The following is a 13,842-nucleotide window of genomic DNA, read 5'->3' on the forward strand; positions in this document are numbered from 1 at the left end:
TGCTGTGCAGGAGATTTTTAGTTTGGTGTAGTCCCATTTGTTTATTTTTTCTATTGTTTCTCTTGCCCGGTCAGACACGGTGCTTGAAAATATGCTGCTAAGACTGATGTCAAAGAGCGTACTTCCTATGTTTTCTTCTAGAATTTTCATGGTTTCAGGTCTTACATTCAAGTCTTTAATCCATTTTGAGTTAATTTTTGTGTATGGTGTAAGATAATGGTCTACTTTCATTCTTTTCCATGTGGCTGTCCAGTTTTCCCAACACCATTGTTGAAGAGACTTTCTTTTCTCCCTTGTATGTTCTTGGCTCCTTTGTCGAAAATTAGCTGTCCATAGATGTGTGGGTTTATTTCTGGGCTCTTGATTCTATTCCATTGATCTCTGTGTCTGTTTTTGTTCTACTACCATGCTGTTTTGGTTACTATAGCTTTGTAGTATATTTTGAAATCAGGGAATGTGATACCTCCAGCTTTGTTCTTCTTCCTCAGGATTCCTTTGGCTATTCGGGGTCTTTTGTTGTTCCATATAAATTTTAGGATTCTTTGTTCTATTTCTGTGAAAAATGTTGTTGGAACTTTGATAGGAATTGCATTAAATCTATAGATTGCTTTAGGAAGCATGGACATCTTAACTCTGTTAATTCTTTCAATCCAAGAGCACGGAATATTTTGCCATTTCTTTGTGTCGTCTTCAATTTCTTTCAGCAATGTTTTATAGTTTTCCGTGTACAGATCTTTCACCTCTTTGGTTAAGTTTATTCCTAGGTATTTTATTCTTTTTGTTGTTATTGTAAATGGGATTGTATTCTTAATTTCTCTTTCTGCTGCTTCGCTTTTAGTGTGTAGAAACACAACTGATTTTTGTATGTTGATTTTGCATCCTGCAACTTGCCCGTATTCATTTATTATTTCTAAAAGTTTTTTGGTGGATTCTTTAGGGTTTTCTATATATATATAATCATGTCATCTACAAATAGTGACAGTTTCACTTCTTCCTTTCCAATTTGGATCCCTTTTATTTCTTTTTCTTGCTCGATTGCTCTGGCTAGGACTTCCAGTACTATGTTAAATAGGAGTGGTGAAAGTGGGCATTCTTGTCTGGTTCCTGTTCTTAGAGGGATAGTTTTCAGTTTTTCACCATTGAGGATGATATTAGCTGTGGGTTTGTCATATATGACCTTTATTGTGTTGAGGTACTTTCCTTCTATACCCATTTTATTCAGAGTTTTTATCATAAATGATGCTGTATCTTGTACAATGCTTTCTCTGCATCTATTGAGATGATCATGTGATTTTTATTCTTCATTCTATTAATGTGGTGTATCACGTTGATTGATTTGCAAGTGTTGAACCATCCCTGCATCCCCAGAATAAATCCCATTTGATGATGGTGTATGATCTTTTTAATGTATTGTTGTATGTGATTTGCTAGTATTGAGGATTTTTGCATCCATGTTCGTCAGTGATACTGGCCTGTAATTTTCCTTTTTTGTGTTGTCCTTGTCTGGTTTTTGTATCAGGGTAATGTTGGCTTCGTATAATGAGTTAGGAAGCTTCCCCTCCTCTTCAATTTTTTGGAAGAGTTTGAGAAGGATAGGTATTAAGTCTTCTTTGAATGTTTGGTAGAATTCACCAGGGAAACCGTCTGGTCCTGGACTTTTATTTTGGGGGAGGTTTTTGATTACTGTTTCGATCTCCTTACTGGTGCTTGGTCTATTCAAATTCTCTATTTCTTCTTGATTCAATTTTGGAAGGTTGTATGATCCTAAGAATTTGTCTGTTTCTTCTAGATTATCCAATTTGTTAGCATATAGCTTTTCGTAGTATTCTCTTATTATCTTTTGTATTTCTGAGATGTCCCTTGTAATTTCTCCTGTTTCATTTCTGATTTTACTTATTTGAGCCTTCTCTCTTTTTTTCTTGGTGAGTTTAGCTAAAGGTTTGTCAATTTTGTTTATCTTTTCAAAGAACCAGCTCTTGGTTTCATTAATTTTTTCTGTTGTTTTTTTAGTCTCTGTTTCATTTATTTCTGCTCTGATTTTTATTATTTCCCTTCTTCTACTGATTTTGGGCTTTGTTTGTTCTTCTTTTTCCAGTTCCCTTAGGTGCACTGTTAGATTGTTTATTTGAGATTTTTCTTGTTTGTTGAGATAGGCCTTTATTGCTATAAACTTCCCTCTGAGAACTGCTTTTTCTGTATCCCATAAATTCTGGCATGTTGTATTTTCATTTTCATTTGTCTGCAGGTATTTTTTGTATCTGTTACCCTCTTATCATGGAGATAGATAATTTTTCCTATGGTGGTCTTCTCTTTCCCCCTTAAATAACTCCCTTTAGCATTTCATGTAGGACTGGTTTCTTGGTGATAAACTCCTTTAATTTTTGCTTGTCTGGGAGACTCTTTATCTTTCCTTCCTTTCTGAATGATAACCTTGCTGGGTAGAGTATTCTTGGTTGTAGGTTTTTTCCTTTCAGTACTTTAAATATATTGTGCCACTCCCTTCTAGCCTGTAAGGTTTTTGTTGCAAAGTCAGCTGATAACCTTATGGGGTTTCCTTTGTATGTAACTTGTTGTCTTTCTCTTGCAGCTTTTAGGATTCTTGCTTTATCTATAATTCTGGACATTTTAATTATGATGTGTCTTGGTGTGGGCCTCTGGGTTTATCTTGTTTGGTGCTCTCTGTGATTCCTGTACCTGGATGTCTGTTTCCTTCCTTAGGTTATGGAAGTTTTCAGCTATTATTTCTTCAAATAGATTCTCTGCCCCTTTGTCTCTCTCTTCTCCTTCTGGGACACCTATAACACGGATGTTAGTGTGCTTGATGTTGTCCCAGAGGTCCCTTAGACTGTCCTCACTGTTTTTAATTCTTTTTTCTTTTATCTATTCAGGTTGGGTGATTTCCTCTAGTCTTTCCTCCAGCTCACTGATTGGTTCTTCTGTATCCTCTATTCTGCTTTTGAGTCCCTCTAGTGAATTTTTCATTTCCGGTATTGTATTTTTCATTTCTGATTGGTTCTTTTTTATATCTTCCATTTCTTTGTTGACGTTCTCACTGAGTTCATCCATTCTTCTCCCAAGATCAGTGAGCATCCTTATGACTCTGTTTGAACTCTCTGTTGGGTAGATTGCTCATTTCTATTTCATTTAGTTCCTTTTCTGGGATTGTGTTCTGTTCCCTTACTTGGAATGTATTCCTTTGCCTCCTCATTTTGCCTCTTTCCCTATGCTTGTGCCTGTGTATTAGGTAGCTCAGCTACGTTTCCTGATCTTGGAGAGGTGAACTTATATAAGTGATGCCTTATGAGGCCCAGCAATGTGCTTCCCTTTCATCACCCCTTCCAAATGTTCCAGGAGTGACCCCTGTGTGGGCTACATGTGTCCTTCTGGTGTGGTGGGGTTGCTCTTGCCGTAGGTGCTCAGGGAGTCTGAGGTGTCCCCCTGGCTGGCTGGTTGTAATGCTCAGCTGCATGTCGTTGTTGTGGGCCCTTCAGTCTCTTTATCGGGTGTGGGGAGCCCCAGCACAGTTGGCTGCAAGATCTAATAACACATTCTTGTTGCAGTTTTTCTATTAAGTGAGTAGGCCCCCAATGTGGCTGATTGTTAGGCTCAGGGGCTTACAGTTGCTATAAGCCTCTGACCTATAAGGCTCTTGTCAGCTCTCTGAGGATTGCAGCTGGGTGGGGCTGGCCCCAAGCATGGGAGCACCCAGTTGTTTCAGGCTTTGGAAGATGGGGCCGATCCCCTGTGTGGCTGTTTGAGAAGCACAAGTCATCTGCAGCTGACAAGCCCTGCTGCCCACGGGGCCACACACATAGTCAACATAGTCCTGCGCCGTGTACGCACCCCAGCCCCCTTAAGTGGACCCAGTCGCTCCAAAGCAGGAACCCCACACACTCCACCAATGCCCCATCCTCTCCACCCGCTCCTCGTGCGTGCCCTGTCCCAGAGAGGTGGACCCACTCGCCAGGCTGCAGAGAATACAGGCAGCTTGCTTAGCAAGCTCACAAATTGCCTGAGGGCTTGTTGTTGGGTGGGGCCAGTCACTAGGGCGAGTTGCTTTCCTTGGCTGAGCTGGATTAAATAGGTGCTCTAGTGGGTGGGGCAGATCCTGGGGTAGCATGCCACAGGGAGAACTCCAGTGGCATCTGCCAGCATCTGTGTTGGCATGCCCACAGCAGGTCACAGTGTGGCCGCCGCCAGTGTCCCAGTCCCTAGAGAGGTCTCACCTCTCGCTGAGATGCAGCTGGAGCCTATCAGGTGAGTCTCTTTTCACCAAAGGACTGTGCACTTTTCTTTCTGGTGATTTTAGGTTGCTTTCCGAAATGGGTGAATTTGTGCATGGGCCCTTTAAGAGCTTGTTTAAATTTCTTAATGTCCCAGTTTTTCTGGGGGTATTCCCCGTTGTTGTTTGTAGCCAGCGAAGCCAGATATTATGACACTCGTCTCGGTTGTGCTGGGTCCAAAAAATGCCTATAGCGGAAACACTCCCTGGCTTAGGTCCCCCACTCCTCTGTGGAAGGCTGTGTACCTTTGTATTGCTCCTGGGCAGCCATGCAGCATTGTGGCTTGTGAACGTGGCATTTTTTCTCCCCAGAAGGGAATTTCTGCCTCTTCCACCTCAGTCAGGATTGTCATTTGTTGCAGGCGTTCCTCTTATCCAGTTTTCAGGTCTCTCTCAGGAGTAATTTTTCCAAGAGTAGCTGTAAGTCGGCTGTGTCTGTGGGAGGAAGTGAGTTCAGAGTCTGCCTACGCCACCATCTTTACTTCTCCATCAGGATCTTAATTCTTCCCATTAGCTATGCTTTTTACTTAAGAGGTATATAAACATACAAGGATAGTTAGATATTAAGTCTGTTAATAGGCAAAAGTAGACTCTATGTACAAACAGAATAATTTTTAAAAGTACATTTTATACAAGAAAGGAAACTAGAATTTGTAGCGTGGATCAAATGCACACTGTAAACAATTGATTCAACCCCTGTGCCTCCTCTCAAGGACTGTTTTCTGAAATTGAACCTCAGTGTTTGGTTTCAGAAAAAAAAATTTCAAAGTGTGTAAAAAAGAGGTAACATTTAAAAATATTTGTGAAAATGCTCACCTCTTGGAGGTTTGGACATTTGCCTGTGCAGGGCATAGCAAATGCTATCAGATCCTACCCATATTTCTTTGGCTCTTATGCCAGGTTCTTATAGTTTCAGTGTGTGCCAGCCCAATTTTCAGCTGCTGGCACCTGTATCTCTTTGAGGGCTTTTCTGGCCCTGGGAGCCTGCATAGGTAGTGCGGGAATTGGTAGCCTGACATTGCAGGGGAATTAACTCACCTCGCTCCCTCTCCCCAGCTTTCAACCAGTGAAACGACAGGAGTTGCTGTATAACTATGTTACCCTCAGATGGAATAACCCTGAGATATATTTCTACCCAGACCCTCAGAGTTCCCAGTGGTATTAAGCTCCACTTACCCACAGGAATAATTTCCTACTAGTTCCTAGAATTACTTCCTAAATAAACTATGCCTGCGCTTTAATAGGGTCTGCTTCTGGGGAAATCTAAACTAAAACATAGGGGCATATTACTTTAATTCCATATGAAAACCTTAATTTGCCTTAAAGATAGATTTACAGGGCAGTTTTTTGTTTTACAAAAGACTTCTATTGTGAACTTTTATAAAGAGAATTCATGTAAATAAATCTATTCATTAAGTGCACTGAAAATACCCATTTTTACACACAGCTTGTTGGAACCATAATTGTGTAAAACAAAGCACACTTTCATATCATAGCCAGTGTTTTAACCAAAGTAATTACTTTTGGGCGATGAATTTTATGAAACTGAGCATAGCTATTTAGCACTTTGTTTTGTTTGCTGTGTTTTAATATTTAAATCACTCCCACGAGTCATTTACTACAGTTTGAATGCTACTCACATGGTAGGTAGGGAGACCATGTACTTCATTGTCTAAACCAGGACTCTTGAGATTGAAAGGTTGTGATATTATTTACACTGGAATAAAGAGCAAGAACCAGCACATATGGTCATCCTGTTGTGTAGGTGACCATATTAGTAGTTCTTTGGCATCTTGGTACAGATTTGTATTGACTAAAAGTGAAATGTGGTAGAAGATAGTACTTTTTCACTTAGTATCTCTTCCTGTGTTTTCATAAATGATGTAGTATCAGCATTACAGGTTATTTCTAAGTGTTTTATAAAGTCTTAAGAGTTTCTGATTGAAAGATAAAAACAAGGCTTTGAACCAAAACATTGAAAGGCGGTTCAGTTATGTTTTTTCCAGGCTTGGTAAACTCACATTCCTGTAACTTTTAACCTACAGGTTATATTTTCCTATTTCTAAGTTATTTTGATGGGTCATATTTGGATCCTTTCTAGCAAAAAGATTTCCTTCGTAGAGTAGTTTTAAGACATAAATCTGAAGTTCTTAGCCTAGTACATGGTACATAGTACTCAATCAATGCTAGTTAATAAGAATGAGAAAAATAAAGAAGGTGAAAATAATGCCATAATCTAAGTAAGATGTACGTTCAGGTTCCAGTCTAGTCACAAATCTTAGGTATTTTTCGTTTTCTTTCTTTTCTGAGATAAAATGTAGCCTAAAGTAGCATTTGAAATGTTCATGGATTAGAGGTACTAAAAATAAGGACATTAGTAATAGAAAAAGTAATTTATCTAGTTATATCTGCAACTTTTCCCAACCTTTATTTCTGGACTCTCTGAAGGCCCCCTCTTGATCTACATTCTTTTTGTGCCCAGTACTGTTATGCAGCCCCGTCAGCTGCTCCATCTTTATAGGGCAAGGTTGGAACCTGCTTGGAACCATTTATAATTGATAGTCTATCTAGGCATTATTATGAGTGCTCAGTTTTATTCAAACTTAAAAATTCAGTTGTGGGCCAACCCCAGTGGCTTAGTGGTTAAGTTCAGTGCACTCCACTTCAGTGGCCCGGGTTTGGTTTCTGGACGTGGACCTACACCACTGGTGGGTGGCTGTGCTGTGGTGGTGACCCACATACAAAATAGAGGAAGGTTGGCACAGATGTTAGCTCAGGGTGAATCTTCCTCAAGCAAAAAAAGGAGGATTGGCGACGGATGTTAGCTCAGGGCAGATCTTCCTCAGCCAAAAAAAAAAAAAAAAAATTCAGTTGTTAACAGTACATTGGCAAGCGTAGTTTTGATCTTCAAGAGATCCTCAAAGATAGGGAACTATCTTGATCAGATAGGAACTCTGTCCTGTTCATCTTTGAATTCCCAGTGCCTGGCACATAGTAAATGAATGAATAGATAGATGTCTTTTGCTTCTCCCCTTCCTCTCTTTCTCCCATTTCCTCCTAGCCTGGCCATTCATTAAAACTTTTAGTATTGCATTGTGGGAATGGAGAATTTTATATTTACTCTGAATTGAAACAAATTAAATTAAACTAAAAGAAAAATAAAGCATCAAGTGAGTGGAATATGTCTTTATCTTCTTACCAAACAAAAGAAAATTAGTTTTACCTGCATGTACCTCTTGATTTATTTTTTGTTGATGTTTGTTATAATTAGCCTTTGATAGACAGGTTTCTTACTGCTCTTCTAGATGCTTTCATTGTGCTTTCCGTGTTTCTTTTTTTCAAAATTTCCTGCTCATGAAATCTAGAGAATTGACATACAGACATTAGAAACTCGTGCAAATAGCTAGTACGGGAATTAGGAAAGCTAAGTAACTAAGAAAATGTTTTATTTCATGGAGAAAACTATGTGTAGCTTTATTAGGTTTGTTTGAATCATAGTATTCCAGGAAAGGAATAGCTTAATTGCCTTCATACCCAACATAATATACTATAAACCTAGTTCTTCTCATTATGACATACCCTTATTTCTGCCTCTCAGTGTACACCCAATATGCCACCAGCATTACCTCCCCACCAACCAAACAAAACAAAAGCAACTATCTAGTTTGTTTTCTGCCATACCACTCCTGCATAACCTGACTCCTTATTTGCTGACTAGGATGTATGTTGACTTAATAATTGTTTCTGTGAAAGGGAACCATATGTTTTTAACCTGCTAATTAGAAAAAACGTGATTCTGTGTGTTTTCCCATCAAGGTAACATGGCAGTTCCTGAATTAGTCTGATAGGAAAATGTTGCACAAAAGTTAGACTTCCCTGTAGTAACTAACACCCATTAAATTACTCAAGCATGAAAAACATACATGCACAAAATACCCTTATCTGCCAAGAAAATAAGAAGCCTGTTAACTGCATATTAGCTTTTCCCTTTCCCTCACTTGGTATTGAGCTAAATCCTTCCCAGAAATCTAGATTGTCCTTGAGTATCAGTGCTTCCAGTTGTCCTTTTTTGGCCTTTGCACAGTCACCCAACCCTCTACCTGCCTATATACACACAAGTATTACTCACTATTTCATTTTGAATTCATAGACAGCATTGTCAAACATGGTGCTTCAGCGGCCCGCCTGCAAGTCATTGATATAATAACGACCCAGGTCTTTTCATTCACTCTGTCCAAGTTAGGAAGTGGTTTTGTCTTTGTCAGCAATGGTATTAATATTTTGGGCTTATTTCTCAGTGAGGGCTTAAGTAGTGGTAAATTAAAATATAACTTTAAATTTCTTGGGGTTTAACATTTTTCATTGTTGCTTTAGTGTTAGATTTTACTAATTCTGTAGGGGGAACACTAGAACATCTGGATGGAAAAACGCATTATAACTAAATTGTGCTGGCTACAGTTTTATAATAAATACTTAGATCAGGTTTAAGATGCTTTGGTTTGTGATAATTAGGTTGAGAAAAGAATTGGCTTATAAAATTGACATTTAAAATTCATGAATGTCATGAATGATTTGGAGGATAGAAGTATAGATGAAATTTAAAAGTGTTAATTGGTAATACTGGCTATATTTAAAATCTACATGTGTGTAAAAAGTAAGGAAATAATTCACCACCATGTGCAAGTTATTTTTTTTTCAAATTAGAAACTAAATTGTGACAGCATAATCTTAACCTTTTTGCGTTTTATTTATAGTTTTTTTTAATTTTAGTTTCAGTCTGATGGAAGCAAACAAGAAGATAAAGAGAAAACGGTAAGAGACTAGAAAAATCCAATGTGTCTAATGTTTGTCTAGGTACAGCACACTGCAGATTTTACTGTGAACAAGCTTTAATCACCTGTGTGAATAATTATTTTATACTCTACATGCTGAATATAGCTTTTGGCATATCATACAAAGTTATCTTTTAAGAGTGACAGCCTCCTGCCTTTGGGGATTACCATGTTGAGAAAGGAGGAGAGATAATAAAAATCCCTCATTCTCTTGCTACCCCTTTCCTTCCCTCACCTTATTTGCTTTCTTAGATGGAGAAGCACAAATAACCATTGTGAAGAAGACAGAGATAGTGTGGGGAATTAGATATGGTGTGTTGAGATCAAGGAATGGCAATTTTTCCAAGGTTGACAAATTTATTTTGGGGGGATTCATATGGACCTCTTACTGAAATAATTTTTCCTCCCTTCTTCTTAGGAAGTTATCCTTAGCTGTTTGCTTAGCATTACTGACCAGGTACTACTTCCATCTCTTTCTTTGATGGACTGCAATGCTTGTATGTCTGAGGAACTGTGGGGAATGTTTAAAACATTTCCATATCAGCATAGGTAAATATATAATATTTTTGCATTTTTAACTACTATTCTAGTGCATTAACATCTAAGTGTTTAACTTTTCCTAATTCTTCATCTCATCATTTTTTAAGATATCGTCTGTATGGCCAGTGGAAGAATGAAACTTATAACAGTCACCCACTTTTAGTAAAAGTTAAAGCTCAAACAATAGACAGAGCCAAATATATCATGAAGTAAGTTTTCATTTATTTTTCTTAATATTAATCTAAAGTATGTCTGAATCTAATTTACTTTCTTTGAGCCAGCTTATGTCTGAGCCTCAATTTTGAGGAAGCCCAGGAGTATTTGCAAATGGTATAGCTGATTATATACTGCAGATAGAATGACTTAATTTTTGTAGTTTTTAGCTCATTCTGACTACCAAGTTAGTTTTTGTTGTTGTCATGTTTGCATAGCTATGAAATCTAATAAAAATTCTCTTTAATGCATCATATTATAGATTGAGGTTTTTTAAAGGACAGCCTACTGTGGCCTCTGCTCAGTTTACATAATACATTTAATGGCTTGTACAAAGTAGTCAAAAGAATTTTGTCAAAAGAATTTTGACTACCCTGGAATTGGAATTTCCTCTCCTGAAAGTTATTATAATAAAGATTTTTTTCTTTTCGGAAGATCTAATGGAATTATGCAGAACTATCTCCATAGGGAGTCAATTTTCGAAAAATTTCTGTTTTTTCATTTGTGTGCTTTATTTTCATGTCATTAAAAACATAAAAGTGATGTTATTCTACTTCCTGGTAAAATGTTTGAAGTTAAATTATGAAAATTATATACATCAGATTAGTGTTGGTTTAGATACTAAATACAGTGCTGTATTCAGCAAGGCTATTTATTGTTATTTCTTTTACATTTGTGCAGTGGTTTGGTTATTCTAACTAAAAGTAGTGCATTCTCTGGTTTAACTAGATATAACAGTATGCAGTGATACTGTCTTTGCCCAATGATATTGTCACTGGTCACAGTCTACCAGGGAAACAGGTGTGTGCACAATTACGATCTGGTTTAATAGGTGTTGTTATACAGTATGAATAAAGTTCTGTGGGAGGGTAGAGAAGAAAGTGAATTATTTCACCCCGTGGAAGTTGGGGAAGGCATGGAAGGAGATGATATTAGAACTGGTCCTTTTGAAAGAGTTCCAGTCTTAAGAATTCCCCAAGTAGGCCGGCTCTGTGGCTTAGCGGTTAAGTGCGTGCGCTCTGATGCTGGCGGCCCGGGTTCAGATCCTGGGCACGCCCCAAGGCACCACTTCTCCGTCCAACCTGAGGCCGAGTCCCACGTACAGCAACTAGAAGGATGTGAACCTATGACATACAACTATCTACTGGGGCTTTGGGGGGAAAAAAATGAATAAATAAAATCTTTAAAAAAAAAAAAAAAAAAAAAAGAATTCCCCAAGTAGAGTTTCTGGCTTAACAACAGCTAATATTTATGGAGCCATTACTATGTGTGCCAGGCACTGAACTAAGTGCTTTATATGAATTATTTAATAATATATTTAATAATACGTTAAATATTATTAAATCTCTTGAGTCTGTCTCTTCCACTCTCTACCACCATTAACTTAGTTCTTTTATCTGGTGTATTATAGTGCCTTGTTTTATTCTCTTTCTGCAAAATCCTTTGGTGACTAACCATTGCCTGCAGGTTATATGTCAAATTTTATGGCATGGTGTTGTAAGAGACCTTCCATGATCTGTCCCTCCCTCTTTCCAACCTCATTTCCTGCCAATTCTGCCTCCAGCTGTACTGAGCCCACTTATGTTTCCCTGAATATACTATGGTCTCCTTTTCCTTTGCATATATTTTTTGTTTCTTCTGTTCATACAGGTGTTCCCTTACCTCATTTTCCTCTCTCCATTTGGTGACCTCATCCTCGGAGGGTGGGCTCCAGTGTCACCTCTGTGAAGCGTTCCGTAACACATACCACCAAGCACATTGATCGTTCTTTATTTGTGCCACCACTGTCCCATATGCGTATAATGCTATCATAGCACTTAGATACGTTGCTGTGATTCTTTTTCTTTTTTTTGTGAGGAAGATCAGCCCTGAGCTAACATCCGTGCGAATCCTCCTCTGTTTTGCTGAGGAAGACTGGCCCTGGGCTAACATCTGTGCCCATCTTCCTCCACTTTATATGGGACGCTGCCACAGTACGGCCTGACAGGTGGTGCATCAGTGCGCACTCGAGATCTGAACCCAGGCCGCCAGCAGCAGAGTGCGTGCGCTTAACCACTACGCCACGGGGCCGGCCCCTATTTTTCTTTTTTTAATTATTTAATTTTTTGAGTAGTTTATACATTCACTTGGTTTTAATTTCAGTAAGTATAAAAAGGTAGACAGTAAAAAGTCTCTCAGTCCTCCCAAGGAAAAACAAGCCACTGTTTAGTTTCTTATTTATCCTTCTAGATATTTTTATGTATACATAAATACAAATATATTATCCTCCCCTTTTTATTCTAATGATAGCATATAATAAGAACTGTTCTGTAATTTGTTCTATTTGTTTAAGAATATAAAAAGTTTAAAAATGGTTTTAAATCTGTCTCCAGCTGGACTGAGCTTGAGAGCAGGCCTTGTATTCCTAATCTTAGCACTTTGCCTGTCATAGAAGACATTAATATGAATGAATGAATAAATTAATAAAAATATTTATCACAGAAGAATATGTGCATAATATTTAATGTGCTTGGATTTTTGTTATATTTCTAAGCTGTAACTATGTCACCAGGCTTAAACAATATGAATTTGGTATTGATTGAACTTTTTACTTTGAGAATGGAATGTATTAATATATTAATTGCAGAATTTCATAGGTTTTGATTACTGTTTAAAACAGGTATTTGCTGTAGGACATCCAATAATTCATTCCACAAATGCTCATTGATTGTGTTCTGTGTGCCAGACACCATGGTAGCTTGAGGGGAAAACATAATCAAGAAAGTATTCCTTTTATTTTTGTTTGTTTTTCCATCCAGGGTAGTGGAGGCAGAATGGAATGGGATAAAAAGTATAGAGAAGAAAGGTTAGCTTTGCCAAGTAGGAGAGCCACCTGAAATAGTAGGGTTAGAAGTAAGGACAGGTGGGGGTAAGTTTGAAGGTGAAACAGTATAGCCCAAGTTTAAAGCTGATGGGTCTCTCTTTTCTGTGGAAAAACAAGAAACTGGGCCAAGGAGAATGGGAAAGGGAAGCAGTTGATGATGAAATAATTTTGATTTATGGGTCAGTTTTGCCATAAGAAGCTTCTTAAGATAATTATATCAAGTTTGTTACTTCTGGAATGGTCACATTACTTTAACTATCAACTGAATTCATTATTTGCTTCATTATGTTTTCATTCCAGAAAGCTTCCTGTCACTTGTAAACATTTCAAGTTTCTAGATTTATCTTGTAATAGTCTCATCAGAAGAGTTTAAGATACTGTGTAATAATTGTTTTGAACTGTAAACATTTCATAGGTATAAATTTCCAGAATGTTAGTAAAAGAATACTAAGCAGAGGAAGAATTAGGAGGAAGGAAAGGAGTAGAATTGATTTTTCAAAAATTGTTTACTTTGAATGTGAAAACCAGAGAACTTCCTGTATCAAGGAGTGCAGCATTAGCTATTACTCAACAGGGTCAGTGATACAGATGGCATGAGGCATTTCATTGCATTACACCAAATTTGATATCTTAATCCCTAAACTGATAAAGGAGCCTTTCTAAATCTAAAATAGTTATGATTCTCTATAATACGTACTTGTAGAGTACATTAAGAGTTTTAATGCTTATTAGACTATTACTATAAAATGGAAATATGTATATTATAAATGTTAAGCATTAATACAAAATGTTAATACTCTCTGGGAGAATGCCTAATCAAAATAGCCCCAGTACTACAGTAAAGTATATGATGAATGTGGTGGTTTACGTGGATTCATTTTGGATATTTGGGAAAGAATTGTCCCCCTGCCCCCCATGATGTAACAAAGCTATCAACATTATGAGGAACATTACTTAAGGTGATCCTTGCCACTTTTTTCTCCCCTTGTAGGCGTCTAACCAAGGAAAATGTGAAGCCTTCTGGAAGACAGATTGGGAAGTTGAGCCACAGCAATCCAACCATTTTGTTTGATTATGTATGTTTTGAGGTTAATATTATTTTAAGGGATTTT

The 13,842-nt window shown here is 37.7% G+C and overlaps 1 protein-coding gene across 9 annotated transcripts in view; it reads left to right on the forward strand.

Moving 5' to 3' along the window:
• The window catches only part of THOC2 (THO complex subunit 2), a 110,645-nt gene that overhangs the window by 61,457 nt on the left and 35,346 nt on the right, over positions 1 to 13,842 (forward strand). For all 9 annotated transcript variants that reach the window (XM_087427265.1, XM_087427266.1, XM_087427269.1 and 6 more), the window contains exons 13-16: positions 9,053 to 9,094; positions 9,533 to 9,663; positions 9,762 to 9,863; positions 13,722 to 13,806. In XM_087427265.1, the coding sequence (XP_087283391.1) occupies positions 9,053 to 9,094; positions 9,533 to 9,663; positions 9,762 to 9,863; positions 13,722 to 13,806 (360 nt within the window). The remainder of the gene's footprint in view (positions 1 to 9,052; positions 9,095 to 9,532; positions 9,664 to 9,761; positions 9,864 to 13,721; positions 13,807 to 13,842) is intronic.

The sequence above is a fragment of the Ceratotherium simum genome, chromosome X (assembly GCF_057802395.1).
Source record: "Ceratotherium simum simum isolate JZ-2026a chromosome X, ASM5780239v1, whole genome shotgun sequence".
Classification (NCBI taxonomy): Eukaryota; Metazoa; Chordata; class Mammalia; order Perissodactyla; family Rhinocerotidae; genus Ceratotherium; species Ceratotherium simum.